Source organism: Pomacea canaliculata, linkage group LG12, assembly GCF_003073045.1.
Source record: "Pomacea canaliculata isolate SZHN2017 linkage group LG12, ASM307304v1, whole genome shotgun sequence".
Taxonomy (NCBI): domain Eukaryota; kingdom Metazoa; phylum Mollusca; class Gastropoda; order Architaenioglossa; family Ampullariidae; genus Pomacea; species Pomacea canaliculata.
The window spans coordinates 900,838-919,179 of NC_037601.1; the positions used below are offsets into that span (position 1 = coordinate 900,838).

The 18,342-nt window shown below is 37.5% G+C and overlaps 2 protein-coding genes across 8 annotated transcripts in view; both read right to left on the minus strand.

The window, feature by feature from the left end:
• The window catches only part of LOC112553340, a 52,361-nt gene extending 49,276 nt beyond the window's left edge, over positions 1-3,085 (minus strand). For 4 of the 7 annotated variants that reach the window (XM_025220482.1, XM_025220481.1, XM_025220483.1 and 1 more), the window contains exons 1-2: positions 2,928-3,079; positions 1,338-1,486 (exon numbers count right to left, since the gene is read on the minus strand). In XM_025220482.1, coding sequence (XP_025076267.1) covers positions 1,338-1,486; positions 2,928-2,964 — 186 coding nt within the window. In that variant the 5' untranslated portion in view covers positions 2,965-3,079. The other 3 variants (XM_025220485.1, XM_025220484.1, XM_025220486.1) reach the window with 3 other exon arrangements.
• Positions 3,086-5,635: 2,550 nt separating this feature from the next.
• Positions 5,636-17,895, minus strand: LOC112577130 (protein arginine N-methyltransferase 7-like). Its single transcript, XM_025260101.1, has 14 exons — positions 17,513-17,895; positions 16,265-16,301; positions 15,385-15,534; positions 14,909-15,017; positions 14,344-14,456; positions 13,381-13,613; positions 12,713-12,896; positions 12,209-12,339; positions 11,760-11,883; positions 11,336-11,419; positions 10,239-10,376; positions 9,800-10,036; positions 9,342-9,502; positions 5,636-6,835 (listed from the first exon to the last, which is right to left on the minus strand). Exons 1-14 carry the CDS (start codon positions 17,761-17,763, stop codon positions 6,601-6,603), a joined length of 2,187 nt encoding a protein of 728 aa, XP_025115886.1. The 5' UTR covers positions 17,764-17,895; the 3' UTR covers positions 5,636-6,600.
• Positions 17,896-18,342: the final 447 nt, after the last annotated feature.

The following is an 18,342-nucleotide window of genomic DNA, read 5'->3' on the forward strand; positions in this document are numbered from 1 at the left end:
GCCTAGGGCAACCGTGTGCCACCTATGATCTCTGCCAGTAGTGGACAGTCGCAGAATTGCCTTGGCACACTACTGCCACTGCAATTCTGTGACTGTCCACTACTGGTTGTCGAGGGGCAGCCTGTCACGAGGACACTGCCGAGTTCCCAGCTGTGTCCAAGACTGGCAAAGTGTACACTTCCGGGGGAGTGTTCGTCGGATGCGGACTCAAAGTGCTAGAAGGAAAGTGTGTTTATTTCTTGCTTTGTCTAACTTTAAGTGACCTGATGACAGATTGCGTATTCAGAGACCCATATTGTGTCTCATATTATTCAACCTTGCTTTTCTTGTGATTATAATTTGTTTGTTGAACAACTGTCTTGTTGGTTGTGTTTGCAAATGCAGGTGAAAGTGTTTACCAGAGCTGGACGAAACAAGTCAGTCACTCTTACAGATTCCGAAGGAGGTCAGCGAAATGCATGCAAATGGGAAGCAGTGTCGTGAAATGCAGAACCATATGCAAAAGCTGGGGAAGGAGATGGGGAAATGCAACAAGAGGAATGAACTGGCCAAGGCTTTGTCAGCATCATACGAGGGAGTACAGGGACTCCACAAAGGCTCAGCAGAGGTGCATGAACTCTTGAGTAAAGATAAGATCAGTATGAAGATACACTGACTGACATACAGCAACAACTAGAACTGAGAAAACAGGAACTACAGCAGTTGCAGCAGCGCTCTGCAGAGCAGGTAGGAGAACTCCAGAACATCGCTGAATGGCAGTTCAGGCGAGCTAATGCTTTGACAGGGAAGCAAGGCAAATATAGACAAGAGGTCACTAGGACGAAAACACAGATGGAAAACCAAGCAGCTTAGTGATTATATGTGCATGGCCGAAGTGTGGACAGTAAGTCAGTGAATTGAGGATGGAGTGCTGTCGACCGCCAAAGCACGGCCAAACCTGTGTGGAATTGTCGGTGGACTGTTGGCCAGGCACCAGAATTCAAGTTGTCGTGAGGATGGATTGTGTGATCACCAGGCTGCAGGGCAATAGGCAAGGGTGTTACGCAGTCACTGAGCCGTAGTGACGTAAGCTTTGCGTTGCATCAGGCAGTGGCCTGGGAGATGGATAACCTTTGTTGTTGTAGTGAACACGCGGTGTTGCGCCGGACCATGCAGACACCATTAGTTTGTTTGGGGGGTTGGGTGTGTCTAAATGTTTGTGTATGTTCGGTAATGTTTTCTTATCGGTGGAGGGGCTCAACTCTATTTGCTTTACTTTGTATTTTAACATAATAATTGTTTTCTTTTCCTTTCCTTTTGAGTTGGTGTGTTGCTTTTGTGACTGCCAATAAACTTACGTGTTGTACTGTCCCTTTGTGTGAGTGTTTTGTGTCCACTGAGGAGTGATTGGCTTTGTTGCTCGCGTCGGCCACGTGAAAATCTGTCTGTGTCATTGCGAGTGTGTGAGAGCAAGTCCAGTGATGCCCGACTGCATTACACACCAATGCTTATACAGAAACAAAAGCCAAAACTTAATATGGTCATTTAGACATTGTCTCCAAAAAGTAAAATAACTGAATAAAGGTTACCCCACCCTTACCCTCATACCATAGAGGAATTAATGATGTAAAACAGAATGAAAACAATTGAATGATATAAACAGAATGGGCGAGTGCGAAAGGAGCAAGAGGAACATAAAAAAATAAATGCAGGAATTAAAATGAAACACCATGACTACTGAAGACAGCACCACACAAGTTAAGAAAGCAGTAATCACTTGTTAAAGCTGCAGGCATAAAAAAATACAATGACATGCATAGAATATAAACAGTTGAAAAATGTCCCCAAACCATAGCATAAAAAGCCTGCTAACCAAAACAACAAACACGATTCAGATATAAAGAACGTTTTTATACTAACCTAATGAAAATAAAGGAGTAAAAGGCAACTTACAGTGATGGCCTTTTGTCTTCAGATTTTAAAAAAATATTTGGTCTAATTTTCAGATCAAATGCACCATCAAACAATAAATCCAACATTACTACTGAAAAGTAGGTTTTGTCTTATATGACTCCTAGGATTTGTTCCATGAAAGTGAGATAGAAACTGAAAGTGCTATGCAATGAAAGGATATGAATGCAAAGCCAAAATGAAAGTTGCTCACTTCTGGTATTTTGCCAATACCTTGCTATTTGTGCCTTGTTTTCTTCTGATAGTGTTTAAGTCGATTCATTCTTTTATAAAAAAAATTTGATAATGTGAGTTGCCACATGCTGCTTATCTAAGTATGATTTTGTATCTTGATTACCTGAAGGCCATAGTGATTGACTCATGCAGTGGGACCCTTTCTATTTTTCGACCTTATCCTATATGACACCAGGAAAATCAGCAGATACTGTTACTAATCATTCTCAGTCTTTTCTACGGCCTAACAGTGGAAAAGATTACAATGCAAAGACACTACATCAGTCTTAATAAATCACTGAGGTTATCTACCTCAGCATGTTTTCAAGTTCTGATCTACACCTATATCATATCTGAAATTAGACTATAATAAAGAAAAATGTCAGATTTTGTAAGCTTTTCCATGGGGCAGCTTTTTTGTAGTCTACTTTTCCTATATATTTGGATCAAGGTCGAGTTTGGGGTTAGTGGCAGTCTGGATTATGGCTTAAGTCAGATATTTTGCCATTGATAGCTACTGCAGTATAAGATTGCTAAATGTCATATCGGTTCTATTTTTTAATCTGTTTACCCACAACGGGGTATTAAAACTTTACACTTATCATCAATGACCCTGCCACAGAATGAAGAAAGAGATAAATCAAAATACGCAATGATAAAACGAAACATGATGCGAAGCTTTCAGTTTCGGTTTCAAAAAAAAAAAAAAAAAAAACACAACGAAAGGGTCTCAACGTACTCCAATTGTCTGTATGGGTTCTTACCTCGAAAATGGTTCTGTATCCCCTTTGCTTTGACCATGAGCACTGTCAATACATAAAAATGTATGAGCAACACGCTGATGTTACTTGAAATCACTTATTCCAGATTCTCGGAACACCCGCCATTTTCTTAAGGGGAGCCTACTCTACAGACGGTGTGCTTATCGCCCGCACGTGGTGGGGGGCCCACACCTACAGTCATTTCGTCCCTCGCGTGGACCATCTCGTCCCAAGACCCAAAAGTCAAATCGTTCCAAATCCAAAAGGCGAATTGATCACCGATGGAACAAGTAGCTATTAATAGCCAAATATTACTAAACGAGTCATACCTTGTTCGAACAAGACAGATACGCAAGCTGAACTCCCTATTTCAACAAAACCATGCGATTTTGTTTGCAGATACATGTATAGCTGATCCTCACCTGCCAATAAGAAACGTTGAATTCCATGTGATGTTACGTAAATCATGAGATGAAGCGGGAAGGTGTTTGAAACCGTGCAAATAAATTAAATGAATTTCAGTTGCAAACTTTATTTTGTTGTTATTACTGTTGCTCTTTTGCCCTCTGTGAATCGTTTTCGTTGGGTTGTCCAAAAGGAAACAAAGCACACCAGAGCCACACTAACAGCGGTGTATATACAAGCTCTGCCCTCTTATTTCCAGCCTCGGATGTAATTGCACATTTACAGATCACTTCCCAAAAGTGTATGATGAGTAGCTGTGAAGGATGTGCAGAGTGTGGTAAGAAAATGGTGTAGTAGAAAGGACATCGAATTCTTGAGATGGACACGACTATCCTTTGTGTAAGAAACAAAGTATACATAACAACTGGAAAATAAACTAATAACAATACTATACAGTGTGAACACTAGCTTACATGCACGTCGCAATCAAAACTTGGGTGGGATGCACACATAGACCGTACATGTAAGGTCGGATTACAAGCAGAATATTGATATCCCCGCTTATAAGGAACGAAAGATAAGAGATATAGAGAAAGACAAGCAATTAAAGTTTAAAAATTCAGTTGTCTTTATGTTTGTGTCATTTGCGCTGTGCAATCTACAGTTGTGCGGCAATGTCCATCTTTGTTGTGTTCTTTTACGACTAGCCCACCCCTACTTACCCATCAGGGACTGACGTGTTGTGTGACCCGCGCATTGAGCGCATCTTTGTGATGCGGATACTGGCGCGCTATAAAACTACATCATCATCATCATCATCATGACCACTACAGGAGATGGTGTAACCTCCTCACCTGCTGTGAACCTCCCAGTCAATGTGATTTTCTTTTCATCTTTACCTGCTAGTTTGCTACTCAAAGTAAGGGTTACTTACCCAAGGATAAATTCACGATGGCCATGAAATAAGCTCAGATGATTGATAACTCTAACCCTTTCTTCCACCAACCTTGTCATCAGTTTTTTTGTTCCCCCTTCGCTTACCTGCATGTGTGCATTCACCTCATTAGTCAGCTACAGGTGCAATCAGACTTGGAAAAGAACAGTGGAGAGCGAGGCAAAAGACATTGGAACCAGTACATGTGTCCAGGTGGTTCCAATGTCCTTTCCTCAAAGGAGCAATAAGGAATAAACTAAACTAAACACGTGCAATATGACTGCTAAAGGAATTCTTTAACATGGTAAACCTGCCGCATACTATGCGATGAATGTGTCAGCTGGGAATGCCACACATTGGCTGTACAATCCAGGTTTGGGGAGGTTGTCATGACTATTCCTTTCTCACAATGCTAGTTTGAATGGGCCCTCCCATCAAGGTTGCTTGTCTGGCATTTACATAGCTGGCCACAGTTTCTCTGGGACCCCTATATAGTGGTTTGACTATTGGCTGCGCTAAATAACATTATTATATGACCATAATCAGTTACAGATACTTTTCATTCTTACTGACACCTATGAACATTAACAATTTGTAAGATATCCACATCTTTTGAAAGAAACTTTCCCTCACAACTAAAGACTCAAGAGTATGACAGAAAACGTAACCATTTTTCTTCTCTAGGGTTGGTTTCACCTTAAAAAAAATTTTTTAAGTTAAGCTTCACTTAAAATAGTTTTGTACCCATGGTATAGTTTGTTTGGAACATATAGCTATTTCTGTTTGTTAGAGTAAGTTTATCACAGATACAGTAGTTTACTAGCTTAGAGTAGCTAAACTACTAACTGTAATGAACTAAGAGAAAAACAAATTGTTAAAGTCAGGATACTCATAATTATGTTATTTTGACATTCCACAGCATTAACTAAATTCTGACATTTAGAAGTGCCAGTTTCAGAAAGGTTTACAGTCAGTTGAAATTTTGTTTTCAGCTCAAGAACTACTGATCACTCGTTAAAAGAACTGTTGCTTTGAAAAATGGAGTCAATTCTCTTGAGTTACAGTCCTTGAAATCTATTTCTGTAGAGCATGAGTTTGATCCCTTATATTATTCAAAGAATGTAGTTTAAGAATATCTAAGTTCTCTTATCATTCATGAAAAGCAAATAAAATGACTTTATGTACAACTCACTGTAATCTTTTAGTCAAAAACTTGGTAATGCTAACTTATGTCGCCAATGTTTAAGATGAGCTGGCAGCAAATGTGATGTTGACCATGTAAACGTTCATTTCTTCACACTATTTTAAAGAACATATTACACAAAGCTAATTCATTTTTACAGCACTTACAAAAACACAAATCTTCCAAGTCTAATATTTCAGCTCCTACTTTTATTGTCTCTGGAACAAATTTGAATTTCTGTGACTGCAGTTTCAAATAATAATAATACTAAAAAAAACTGGAAGCAGATATGATAGTGAACAGGTGATAAGAAGGACAATCAGGGCGATAACCTTGAACGACTATAGTGAGTCGCCAATGAAATTTATGCACACGTAAGTACATTTTCAGCTTCTGGATTCCTGAAGAAAAAGCATCGGCATAATACAATATTTCCTATTAAGGTTAATGCTTGAGAAAATAATTTTCCACATCAAAGACTTTATTACATTATAATTTTTCCATTTTCATCATGTTATTAAATGCAGTTTTATTTTTGTTCTGCAAAACATTTTGATGACAAAAACAGATCAGAAAGAGGTCCTATAAGATTTCAAGAGTGGATATTCAAAACAACTCCATGACTGTACTGATATTCCAAATAGTATTCAAGATTTATGAAACAACTTTACGTCAGCAACAAACGACATCGATATATAAACCTGACTGCTGTAAAGAGGGGTGTCTGTTTGCATGTATGTGTGCATATTTTAATAATAATACTAAAAAAAAAAAACCACAGAAATTATTTGCACAGGTATAAATGCATACTAAAATGAATTGTAAAATTTTAATTTACATGACTTGTCAATCCTTCCTGTAAACTCCCCTGCCCCCTCCCCCCACCAAAAAAAAAAATAAACAAAAACAAACAACAAAAATCTGATTTGACAATTTTCAACACACAATCGAGCTTTTAAAAGCTTGAATATCACCATCATTCATGTGGTGTGCTATAACAGGCACACTGAAGACTCAGCAGAGGAAATAACAAGAGTTACATTGGTAAACAGATTGTTTGATGTGACCAGGAGTCATTTCCCTTGTGCTATGTGTCCATACAGACAAGTTTAGAAACTTACTATACATCTTTTTCCATCTAACTGAAATGAACGTCACCAGCAAAAACATATATTTCCTTCCTCTGGAACAAACTTGAAGTCAAAGTCCAAAGTGTCTCCAGGCTCCAGTGCATGTGGCTGATGAAAGAGATGCACAGCCTGACGTGTGTAATAGTCCCACACTACTTTGCCTCCCACTACAGGTGTTTGCTGAGGTCCAGTGCTAATGGTCAAACCATCCCCAAAATCAAATACACACCACATGGCCACTCCATTCACTGTACCTTCTCTGGAATAAATGACAAACATTTTAGAAGTGACATTCTTTTTTTCCCTAGTTTTGCTGCTCATTGAAATACAGTTTCACATGGCATATAATAATGCAACCAACATGTTTAATGTATTAAACATACTTGTATCTAAAACATTTCAGATATATGACATAAATATTGCAGAAAATTGTGTACATTAAATAAACATGACTGTATAACAAAAAACAGTGATAGACTCATCAGGAAGAATCTAAACTGAAAAGAAAAAGTTTTCAACTATCTTAGGCTCCATGTCTCTAGTCATAAAACTGATCTATTGCTATCTACCTTTCTTTCATCTTATTAAATGAGCACAATTCAAGAAATGAGTAATGCTAGCTTCTTAAACACCAATATGCTGAAAAGGATGAAACAGGGTTCCCAGGGATAAGGGATGGTACCAAGTAAGGACCTTTCATGCATTTGTAAGGACCTAAGTGACAGTCATCAATGCTTAAGTTTTTCTCGTGTGCGGTTGGAAAGATGTATTATTTATGAATCTTTGGTCTTCTCTATGTTCTAATATACATGTATTACTATTCTAGTAATAAATAATCAAAGAGTTAATTTTGATGCCTATCTGCTATATTTAGATAACTTAAAAAGTCTCTTTAGCATGCTGATAACATACACCGTTAATGTTTCTCATGGACCAGTCCACATGCCTCCTGTGTTTTTCGGAAGGTTTAACCTTTTGATGGCTCATTGACCAAGAGTAAGTTGAATGCATGAAAATATTAGATGGGAAAGGGGTTAACTGTAACAGAAAGTGTTTAGTGAACACTGTTCATCGGTAGGTTTTAGTCGGAAAGTGTTGTGAAATTTTACTCAGGCCCAAGATACCTAGAGAGCAAGATGTGCCTGAGTCACGAGTGTACATCTCCCGAGTAAGATGTTTGTGTAATAGAGGCATCCTTTTATGTATTACTTCTGGAATTGTATTTGAACTTACGTAAGTTGTAAGCATATGAGAGAAACATATGTGAATTGAAGAATATAGTTTAGACAAGGTAGTACAGTGTACAGAGTTACAGGTTTTAAGTGCATGGACTGAAAGAGTTGGAACTGTACTGGATAACGAAGAATCGCCTCCCAGGACCATTCCGGGATCAACGTGGTTTGGTTCTGCACCCAGCAGCACATGGGCTAGAAGCCCCGTGATGTCACCGCGGATGACCTCCCCTGTGACCCCGGGAACCGCCTGACCCACACGGCCAGTGTGTATGGCTAGTGTGTGTGCTATTCGTGTCTTGGATTATAGCTGGCGGGACATGTGGAGAGACTGTGAACGACCCTAGGAGGGACAAGAAACTGTAAGTAAAGTACTCAACAATTGCTGGTGCGGTTATGAACTAGTTAATGGAATTGGAACTTTTTGTTGAGGAATAGAACTGTGTGAGGTGTGTGATTTACATGCATGGATTGTAAGATTGGATGAAGTCGAGATTGATCGGGAAGGCCTCGGATTGTAAACATTGTATGTGTATGGTTAGCTGTGTGTCTTATAATCTGTAAAGTCCTGAGCCATTCGACAACTTGATAACATGATTTGGGCAGCCTCAGGCAATCATTTTGTTGTGTTTTGAAAGAACTTGTATTTGTCTGGTGCGAGTGTGTTGTAGAGCCACCCGAGCCATGACAATGTTAATGTTCCAAGTTGTCTAGAAATCTAAGTAATAATAATTGCAAGACCTGAAACCCATTCTTTGGTGTAATACAAAAGTCAGTTCATGTCTCTCTCTCACACACACACAGACTCAAAAGGAGGGAGAGAGAGAAAAAGAGCTATGTACAGTACTAGAAGATCAAGGCTCTGGTTCAAGAAAGAGATAAGTTTCTGAAGACCTTTTGAAAGAAGAGTGGTTTTTTGCGAATACGGAGGGGCAACTAGTGTAGTATAGATGTGTTAATCCATAACATAAATGCGTGCATCTTCCAGAAATACTTTCATGCGCTTTTTGTGTCTATCAGTAATAATGTGCTTCTTCAAAAAAACTTTCGCCCATTGACGAAAGATTCAAGGATATTCCGCAGGCAGTACATCGTGCACAATGTTTATCTTTATCAACCAGTTCTCCTGAAAAGAACACTTCTCAGGCATTATTTGAATCATCAAGAAGACTAAGAAATGTGGTCATCTGTCAAGACTAAAATCTTGCGAAACATAAGTTTTCGCCGCGAACGAGACTTGGCAGTCATGTGATTAAAATAGCGGCGAGGCAAAGAATCGTCTGTATTTTGAGCCAAAGTCGACTCCGAAAATAAATTTCTGGATTTATAAGAGGCACGAAAAATTAATCTGTGGTAATATTTATCGATATAAGGACTTGTAAGGGTCACAGAGAAAATGTAAGGACGTGTGTGAGAAATTGTAAGGACCGCATGGCAAATATAAGGACTTATAAAGCCTTACAGCAAAAATTCTCTACATAAGGACTTGTAAGGATAGGTAAGGACCCTGTGAAAGTAGCAAAACTGACTTACTCTTCGCAGATAAGTGTGATGGTCTTATCTACTGCATGGCAACAGGTGATTGGTTTGGTGAAGTTAAGGCTGAGTAATTGGGTGGCTTGGGACAATGCTACACCAGGATATTCCCACAGTGGCTGAGGTTCAACTTCTTCATCGACTATGTCTGCTGATGTCTGTAAGTGAAGAAAATGCAATAAAAAGTACGCCTGACAAAAAAAATTTACTATTTTTTTCCTTGAAACTAAACTAATAATATTGTAGCGACAATGATTTGCATCTTAACAACCCATTTTTCAGAGAATTTAAATTGGTGGTAGAGGAGAAGGGGAAGTTGCAGTAGAATGAATAAGACTGTCAAATTAATTAATCAGTCAAATTAATCCATTAAACAATTGTATACTAGTTTGTTTTAAAATCTATGTATGAACATAAGCACCTATAAGTACTACAGTCAGGATTAAAATAATTACCTTGATCATATTGTCAAAGATGTTAAGTAGAAAGCCCTCACAAAGTCCTACAGGTGCACGGATCTTCCACAGATCCTTAAACTGCATTGCAATGGCATGAATGGACACAGACTCTGGCAAAATGCGTGTAGTTGATGATAAGAAAGGTTGCAGGGTATTTACAGCATACCAGAAATACAGATTATCCCAAGGTAGCACGTGTGCCTGGAAACTTGGCTCTCCAATCACAATATCAATCTGTGAAACATTGCAAAATGATTTGAGGAAAAACACAGTTACATGAAAATCAGAGGAACATCCAAAATTTGTGTACAGATTTGGGATTAAGACAAAGACCAAATGATAACAAAATAATTGGAAAGGGACACTAAGATGCCAACATGTGAAATGAGAATACAGACACAGTAGTCAGCTAGAAAGTGGATGAACTTTGACCTACATTCATGCCCTGAAAATCCTCCCCTGTGATGTCTACTGGCAGCTTTTCTATGACTGTAACTTTGTCCTCCAGCTTATTTTCCTTGATAAGCATGTGCATGAGGCGAGCACACATTGCATTACTTTCTATGGTGAACACCTGTAAGGACATTTTGAAAAACAGGAAGTTTTCACCTGTGACACTGAAAACTAGGAAACCATTTGAATATAACACAAAAAATTTTCACAACAAAGATGAGAAGCCCTGAATGACTGGTGTCAGCGAGTGAATGCATGAATAGTACTTAATATCCTAGAACTTTTTTCAGGTACTGTATATAAACATTGTGAAAGAGAAGTAGTCAGAGAGTGCATAGAGATTTGGCTTTGTCACCTTTTGTCACCACGTGTCACTAAAGCAGCTTGGTATTTGCCGTTGTTTTTTTGAGCTAGCATGTGTCTGTGCTCAAGGATCATTTTATGTACAAACTGTAAATAAACATGCTTGTAATTCAACAGAGATGTTTGCACTTGGTTTAACAGAGAGACTGGCACTGCAGGACCCATGTCATTGACTGAAACAATGAAGCCTGGGTCTTCTGCATCATTAATTCCCATCTTCCACATTTCATTGTAACACGTAGCTGCTGAACTCATACTCCATTTTACTGCTAGTCCATGCATTTTTTCCCTAGTCTAGCATACTCTACTTTACCCAGCTTTTCACCACTGTATTCTGGTTGGAACTTGTAAGGCATTATCACCAGATGGATGGTCTAACAAGATTGAAAGTGTAGTCTTGGCTGACTTGAAGTACTGATATAAATTCACAACAAAACATGGCAGCCCCCACAAAGCATCCTTGAGAGGTGATAAGTAAACTATTCAAAATTTGAATGAAAATAATTCAGAATACCCAATATTTTACATAACTTGTATTTTGACTTGTGTTGCCCTTCAAGAGCATTAAAGATAAACAGAAGTTTGTAAATCCATCTTCCTGCCTATTTAACATTAAGATAGAATTGTGTGCTAACGATTTTCATATTCTGATCTGCTCTGCCATACTTTGAAACTGAACAGCAGAAGATATAAAACAAAGGCAAAATGTAGGCTCACTTTTTCAGCCCCAAGCTTGGCCGCCATCAAAGGCAGCAAACTTCCATCACTGATGCATAGACAAACTGAAGCATTTCCAATGTACTGGTCATGAAAAAAAGCCAAAAGACATGTTCTTTCTAAATGCTTTTACGGCAACTGAAAACATAATTAAAATACTCTGTTTTATCTACACCTCAACAGCATAAGCATAAGCCTCTTATTCTGGCTGCAGTTTTTAATGTCTGAAGATAGAATTAAAGAAAAATCCACCCATTATCCACCTTCACCCATAGCAAAACAAACAAAATCACACGCATTTTTCTGAAAATTTAATGACGGCATCATGTTTGTTCAACCTGTTGGCAACTTTGAGCTAAATTTTTGGCTTGTCTTGGTTAGCCTTTAAACTCATAAAGACATGCAGTGCATGAAGTCCACTTGCCTTCCTAAGAACTCTGAGGTAGAGATCGTTGCGATTAGAATCACTCAGCATGGCCAGGCGTGAGCGACTGTAAGTCAGATGCAAACCACAAGTGCACACAGGACGTTCAGGAATCTTTGTTTCCCTTGCATGGACAAAGAAATTCTCAGCTGAGAGATATCTAAAATGTTTGTATATGGTCCTTCTTAGTTCATAAGAATCCAAAAGCATAAAAATATTTTTTTCCTCCTTGTGTAAAAGATGAAGAAAGAGTGTGTGTATGTAGGAAAAGGAAAGAGGGATTAAAAGAAAAAAAAAAAGAGAAAAAATTAAATTAAAAAGTAAGAAATATTTTATCATATATCGATTTGGTGGGAGGTATTATCTGCAAAGTTTGCAAAACTATGAAAATGCACTTGCACATGCCTGTGCACAAGTATGTGTGCACACACACTCTCTCTCTTGCTTACTGGTTAAGAAGTGCTGCCTCAAACCAGAGGCTGTATTCATCATGATGACTGACAATGCTGAAATCTTCATCTTTCTTCACATGCAATGACTGTGTTGTGTAGAAAATGGCCTGCATCCAGTGATCCCTCCACTGTTAATCATAAAGGTGATTATAATTATTTTCAGAATGCTACCACTGCGATCCGTATAAATATGAAATGAGATTACAAAGTGAAAAGAGACCATTCTCTTGATTGGTTGTACTGGACCTCCTCTTAAATACATTTTTTATTTTTATTTTCCATTTTTTTAATAGCTATATTAAATGAGCTGTTAATTAGAAGAAAACAAGTAAATGTAAACTAGCTTTATGGAAATAAACAGCTAATGCTGTTGCTTCAACTTGTTGACTAAACTGTGATGTGGTTATACATTTAGTTACGAAAATTCTCTTCTAAAATGTGCAAGCAGCATCAACCGTGAGACGACCCTCAGACACTGATGTTATAAAACAAGCAACTCACTGGCAGTGACTTGCCATCTGGGTGTGCCCAGCTTGGAGCACAACTAAGGCGAATCTCTTTTCCAGGGTCCATCTCAAGGTCCCACCACATGAACACAGCATCAACTGTCCCGTCTCTATCAGGCTTCACCACGGAGTGAATACTGTCCCAGGTTTTAAGAGCACCTCGCCTGCTGAAGTCAAATCTGCACACAGAATAAGCTGAACATTTTGCTTCTTTGTCTTCTTTATTATGAAATGGTTACTCAAAACATCATTTATCTTTGTTTATAACATTCATTTCACTTCTAAGCTACTACAGCACCTCTCTATCTGTATAATGATTGAGCATTTTCGTACAGGTATAAAGTCTGCTTAATTTTTGTAAGTTTTTCATGAAAAGAAAAAGGAAGAACTTAAAACAATTTGACCATGGACAAAACCGCAATGTACAAATCACTTATTGTAAAACTAACTTTAAAGAAAATGACTGATTGGAATGTTGCTATGATCATAACTCAATATTAATATAACTTCAAAAATTTGACTTTAAGAAGAAAATGCAAAGAGTGAAGTGAAATCTCAAGAAACCGAGCAGCCATATAGTTTGGTCTAGTACTCAGTTCCCTAAGATGTACTAACATTTTTAAGCATTTCTCAAATGAAGTGATAAATAAATTGCTTTCAAACCTGAACACTTTGACTGGTGGGCTTAGTGGAGAAAAGAGATTTTCATCCACTTGGTCCAACTGCAAGTCATGTAGGGAAGGAGCACCAGCACAGGCCATGAACTCAACTGGGAAAGTGATGTGATCACCTGGTGACACCTCAATCTGCTGAGGAGTGTTCCAGCGACGAATAAAGCTTGAGGTAACAGGCTGCACATACATGTTGGCTGCACCCGGAACCACAAGGCAGTCCTCCTGATCAAATGACAATTGCTCTCAACACAACCATCAGCCCACAATCTTGTAACATTTCACAACTCAAATATTTTAGCGTTGAAGTTATTTCTTAAGATTTGGAGGAAGTTTATTTTTTATTATTTAGTCTGCAGTCACAATAAATCTCTTGACTGATGTAGTGGATGCATGACCAAGTGAATCATTATGATTGATGTACTGGAAGTATGACCAAGTGAATGATTTTGACTGAAGTGCTAGAGGCATGACCAAGTGAATGATGATGACTGATTTAGGCAACAACCAACTCTTAACTTCTAGTCCTTTGAACTATTGGGCGCTTCACTACTTTAGCTTCTATGCAATCATATTACCAGATGGGTTATTATCTAGACCCTGGGTTGACAAAGAAAACAGGATTTTAAGATGATTAAACCTTAAAAGTGACTTAAAGATACCTCAAAATATCTGTAAAGAACACTTAGAAAAAAAAACTTACTAAAGTTTAGCTTCAAGTGTAGATACTTTAATCAAATATAAGTATCAACTCCCTGTGTGTAAATATCTGTGGTGTGAATCTATTTTTGCATGCACATGAAGCTACAAATAAGAAGTTGAAAGGTATAAAGGAGCAACACAGAAAAAAAAAAAGACTTTTTTCAATGACCGAACCAGCATGAAGTAGTACTGGTGAACTGTGCTTAATTTTTCATTTGTGAAAAATGGCAACATTAAAAACGGGGAAACTAACTTCCAGGAGATACTGATGTGCATGGTTGTAGGTCCTGATGGCTCCTTCCCCAATAAGTTCAGTGTCAAACACTTCTGTTACCAGCAAGTTAGCACGACAGGGCATGTCACAACCTTCCAGACAATAAAGCACAAGATATGCGATGTAAAAAAAAAACCAACAAAACACCTTAGACTGTTAACATTAGTCATATAATTTTGTATGTTAAAAAAAAAAAAAAATTTAAAGCTAAGATAGAATAATGCCACATTCTTTAGGAACACTTATAATATGTGCACATAAAATAAGGATGGGATTGTTCTCTCTCTCTCACACACACAAAGAATGGATTATGCAACACACAAATAATTCAGTAGAAGGTAAAGTTGGAGCATAGGGCCGACATTCTAACAATAAGTAATCCACAGGCCCGCTTTTGAAAAGATATGATGATGGCTGTCTATAAATTCAAAAAAACATGGCTTCATATGGAATCTCTGAGCTTTGTGTAGACTGAATGCAGCTTTGACAAAAAGAAAATTGAAACCAAAGTTCATATAAAGCCCTTTTTAGCTTTTATCATTACCTGGCCCAACAGTAACTTCTGTTGATCGTTTAGGAATCAGGTTAATTTTGTCGGCAAAACCATTGGCTTCGATCACTGACAATGCACATTCAGCCATGGGTTGAAAAGCCTGTACATAATGATATATTTCTCTGCACTTTATTCTCTCATCATGCAATAATTTTAACAGCAGGTTTATGTTGGTACATTTTGTGAAATGAAAACGTTTCTGATTGACTATGGTCTACAGAAAAACACCTGTAAATTTCTCTACCATCTTTTTATACCCTTTTTTCTAACTATTGGTACTTTGTTCAAGAGTCGTAATCTTTTACCTCATTTCCTGGAAGGTATGAAATTATAAAACTCAATGCATTTATCAAGTAATGCAATGAAGTAAATGAACACTTAGGCACTGCAAGTAAATGATGTAATAAATGCTGCTACTGTTGATTGTTATCAAAAATAAAAGAAGCACAGATCTTCTGGTTTGATACCTCACATGCAGTCACTGTGTCAGCACCAGCAGTGGCAGCCATCATGGACAACAGACCGGTGCCAGTCCCAATATCCAACACACGAACCTCACACCCCCTTGCCCGTAACACTTGCACTGCTTTGATTATGGCGGCATAGTACTTCTGGTTCTATTTAAAAAAAAAAAATAATGAATAAAAAAAAAGGGGGGCAGATAAAACCTTTTCATAAACCAGTTGAAGATACTGCTGACTTAACACTCAATACTCTACTCTCAATATTTCTATCTAGATTATCACAGCCAAAACAACTTTAAAACGAATAAATAGCCAAAACAACTTTAAAATGAATAAATAATAGTTCCTGTTTACAAGAAATTTAAAAAGCGAACTGCATCCAAAAACTGAAACAGTAAAAAAATAAACACAATACATACTTTTGGTGTCTTTATATTTTAACAAAACTTGTCATAATTTATTTCATTATTCATTATTTTCAAAGGTCAGAACTAACACACGATAAATAAAAAGTTTCAAAGCAAACCACATCATCAAAAATAAACAAGCAACAGAATATTGTTTGGTGTTTGCCTTAAGTAAATATGGGAACAATATAGATCTAGTCAAATCAATACACTGTCACAAATCCAATATTTCTAGGTTCACACTTTCTCTGTAATTTCTGAAACAAATTTGTTAATGTTTAGCAAAGCACCAAAAAGGGAATTTGGGTGCCTTTAAGTTTCGGAAAAAATGGTCGAAAGATATATGACTGAAAAATGTGTATGATTTAAGACAAACACAAGCACCTTGCCTCCAATCTATAGAAACCAATAGTATCCTAAGAAGTCAAACAGATAAAAAAAAGAAGGTACAGATATATATATATACATCAACTCACTCTCTCTGTATCATGTAACATGTCTGCATATGCTGATCTGAAAGAAAAATAAAAGAACTAATGTTTTGCATCAAATAATGAATATTTCACCTAATTTAGGTTTATATAAGTGTGTGTAAAATATACAATTAAAAATATGTATGAGGGTGAATGAACTCTCATTTTTGAAAAAAAAAAAAACACATGAGAGATTACATGACTGGAAAGTGAACATAAGGAGAGAGAGCTCTACAATGCCCACCGTGGATTGTTAAGACTGTAAATAAACTAATTTTCTGACTAATCATTCTATTCAGTCAACTATTAAACACAAAACAATTGTATTCCACAAACATTGTAGAATGTAGTCATTGTTTGGCATCAGTCTCACTGTAGTTTACCAAATGAATACAAAATGAAGATATAAAATAGGAAAATTAGGATATGATCTCTTTGTGGAGTGAAAAGACAATGAATGCCCATAGTTCTTCTCTTCTGCCTTATGTCACTTTTTCGAAATTTAAGATTTCAGAAATAGTTCAGATCTCTATTCCATGAAAGTAATGTCATCTGGTAGTGACAAATTAAGTGTACATTTTAGCAGACTCTAAGTGTTCACATATAAATTACACTTTTAGTTTTCGTGTCAAAACCATTGAAAGCTACCACCACCCTTGCTGCACTTTCACAAAAATGACTTAATGACTTAGTCACTTAATGACTTCTGTTCTAAAATATGCTCTTTTGATATCCATCTTCACATGAATCCCAATAAACACAAAGTGCACTGGCACTTTATGCTAAATGATCTGCCAATAAGAATTAGCACAATAGGTGAATGATTTGACAATTTTGTGGTGTTGCAAGGAACAGTACAGATCTTTAGGACCAGTACAACATTGTATGTGCCATCTATTGATCCTGAGATAAAATGCTAGGCGATGTCTACTGGTCATTATACTAGTGACCCTTGATGTAATTGGAATAAGGATGGCTGTCAACACTAGTGCTTTACACCATGCCAGCAACATTTGCTGTATTTCGACGAGATGGATGTTAAACTGAAAAAAAAACAAAAACAAACAACAAAAACCCAAGAAACCTCTTCAGTATCTAGCTCAACACATGTATTTATAAATCTAATTATCATCATAGCTTCCAAATGATTTCTATAGTGTAGTGTACTACATTCCCTTTTCCACTGCACACACAAAATAAAGAAGCACACTCAAGATTCGCGCGCATCGGGGACTCATATAGAAGCTTTACCTTGCAATTTCTTGATGATAATCATAGTCCGCAGCTTGCATGATCCACTCCGTTTTGCCTGTGACGGGATTAGCGCGTGCTACAAAGCACTTAGTCCCGCCGTCCGGCGGTCTGCCTACGCCATCCACACCTCTATTTATCTCAGTGTTATAATCGCTCATTTTGAAGGCGCTGCGTAAATTTGTTGTCCAGCGCTTATGCTTTGTGTGAAATGTGACAATCGAAAAGACTGTCTGAAAAATTCTTCTCATACCATCAGAAAAGACTGATCAATTATTTCCTACAATGCAAGGCAAATGCACATCATGTAAAATGTTTGGAAACAGTCATGCGGAGTCCAGAACGCAGCCATTTTGTGCAGGGGAGGCTACTCGCATTGATTATTTGAAGGCGTGGGACGAACGGCGTCTATTCACTTCAACACCTTGGGCTTAATTTGCTTTATTTTTCGGATCTTAGCACTTGTAATTTAAAGCTCGGATAATTTTTGTTTTGTATAAACCTATCAGTCATTCTTGCTTGGTTTTCTATTTTACTCTAAACAAATATTTGTCATAATTTATTAGTTGGCTGATTCTTTATTTTCCACCACGCACCCTTTTTGTTTCGAATGCTTTAACATTTTCATCGTTTTATTTTTCAATTACATATCTATTTTTTTCAAACAGTACTCATTGTAAGTGCACTGGATGTAAATGGGTATGCATGCCGTGAATAGAAGTATTAGGTACGAACAGAGCGGGACGTCCGAGAATGTGCAAGATACATCTAGGCATGAATAGTTATGTACACACACAGCTCACGCGACTCCTACGAGTTTCAGCCCCTAA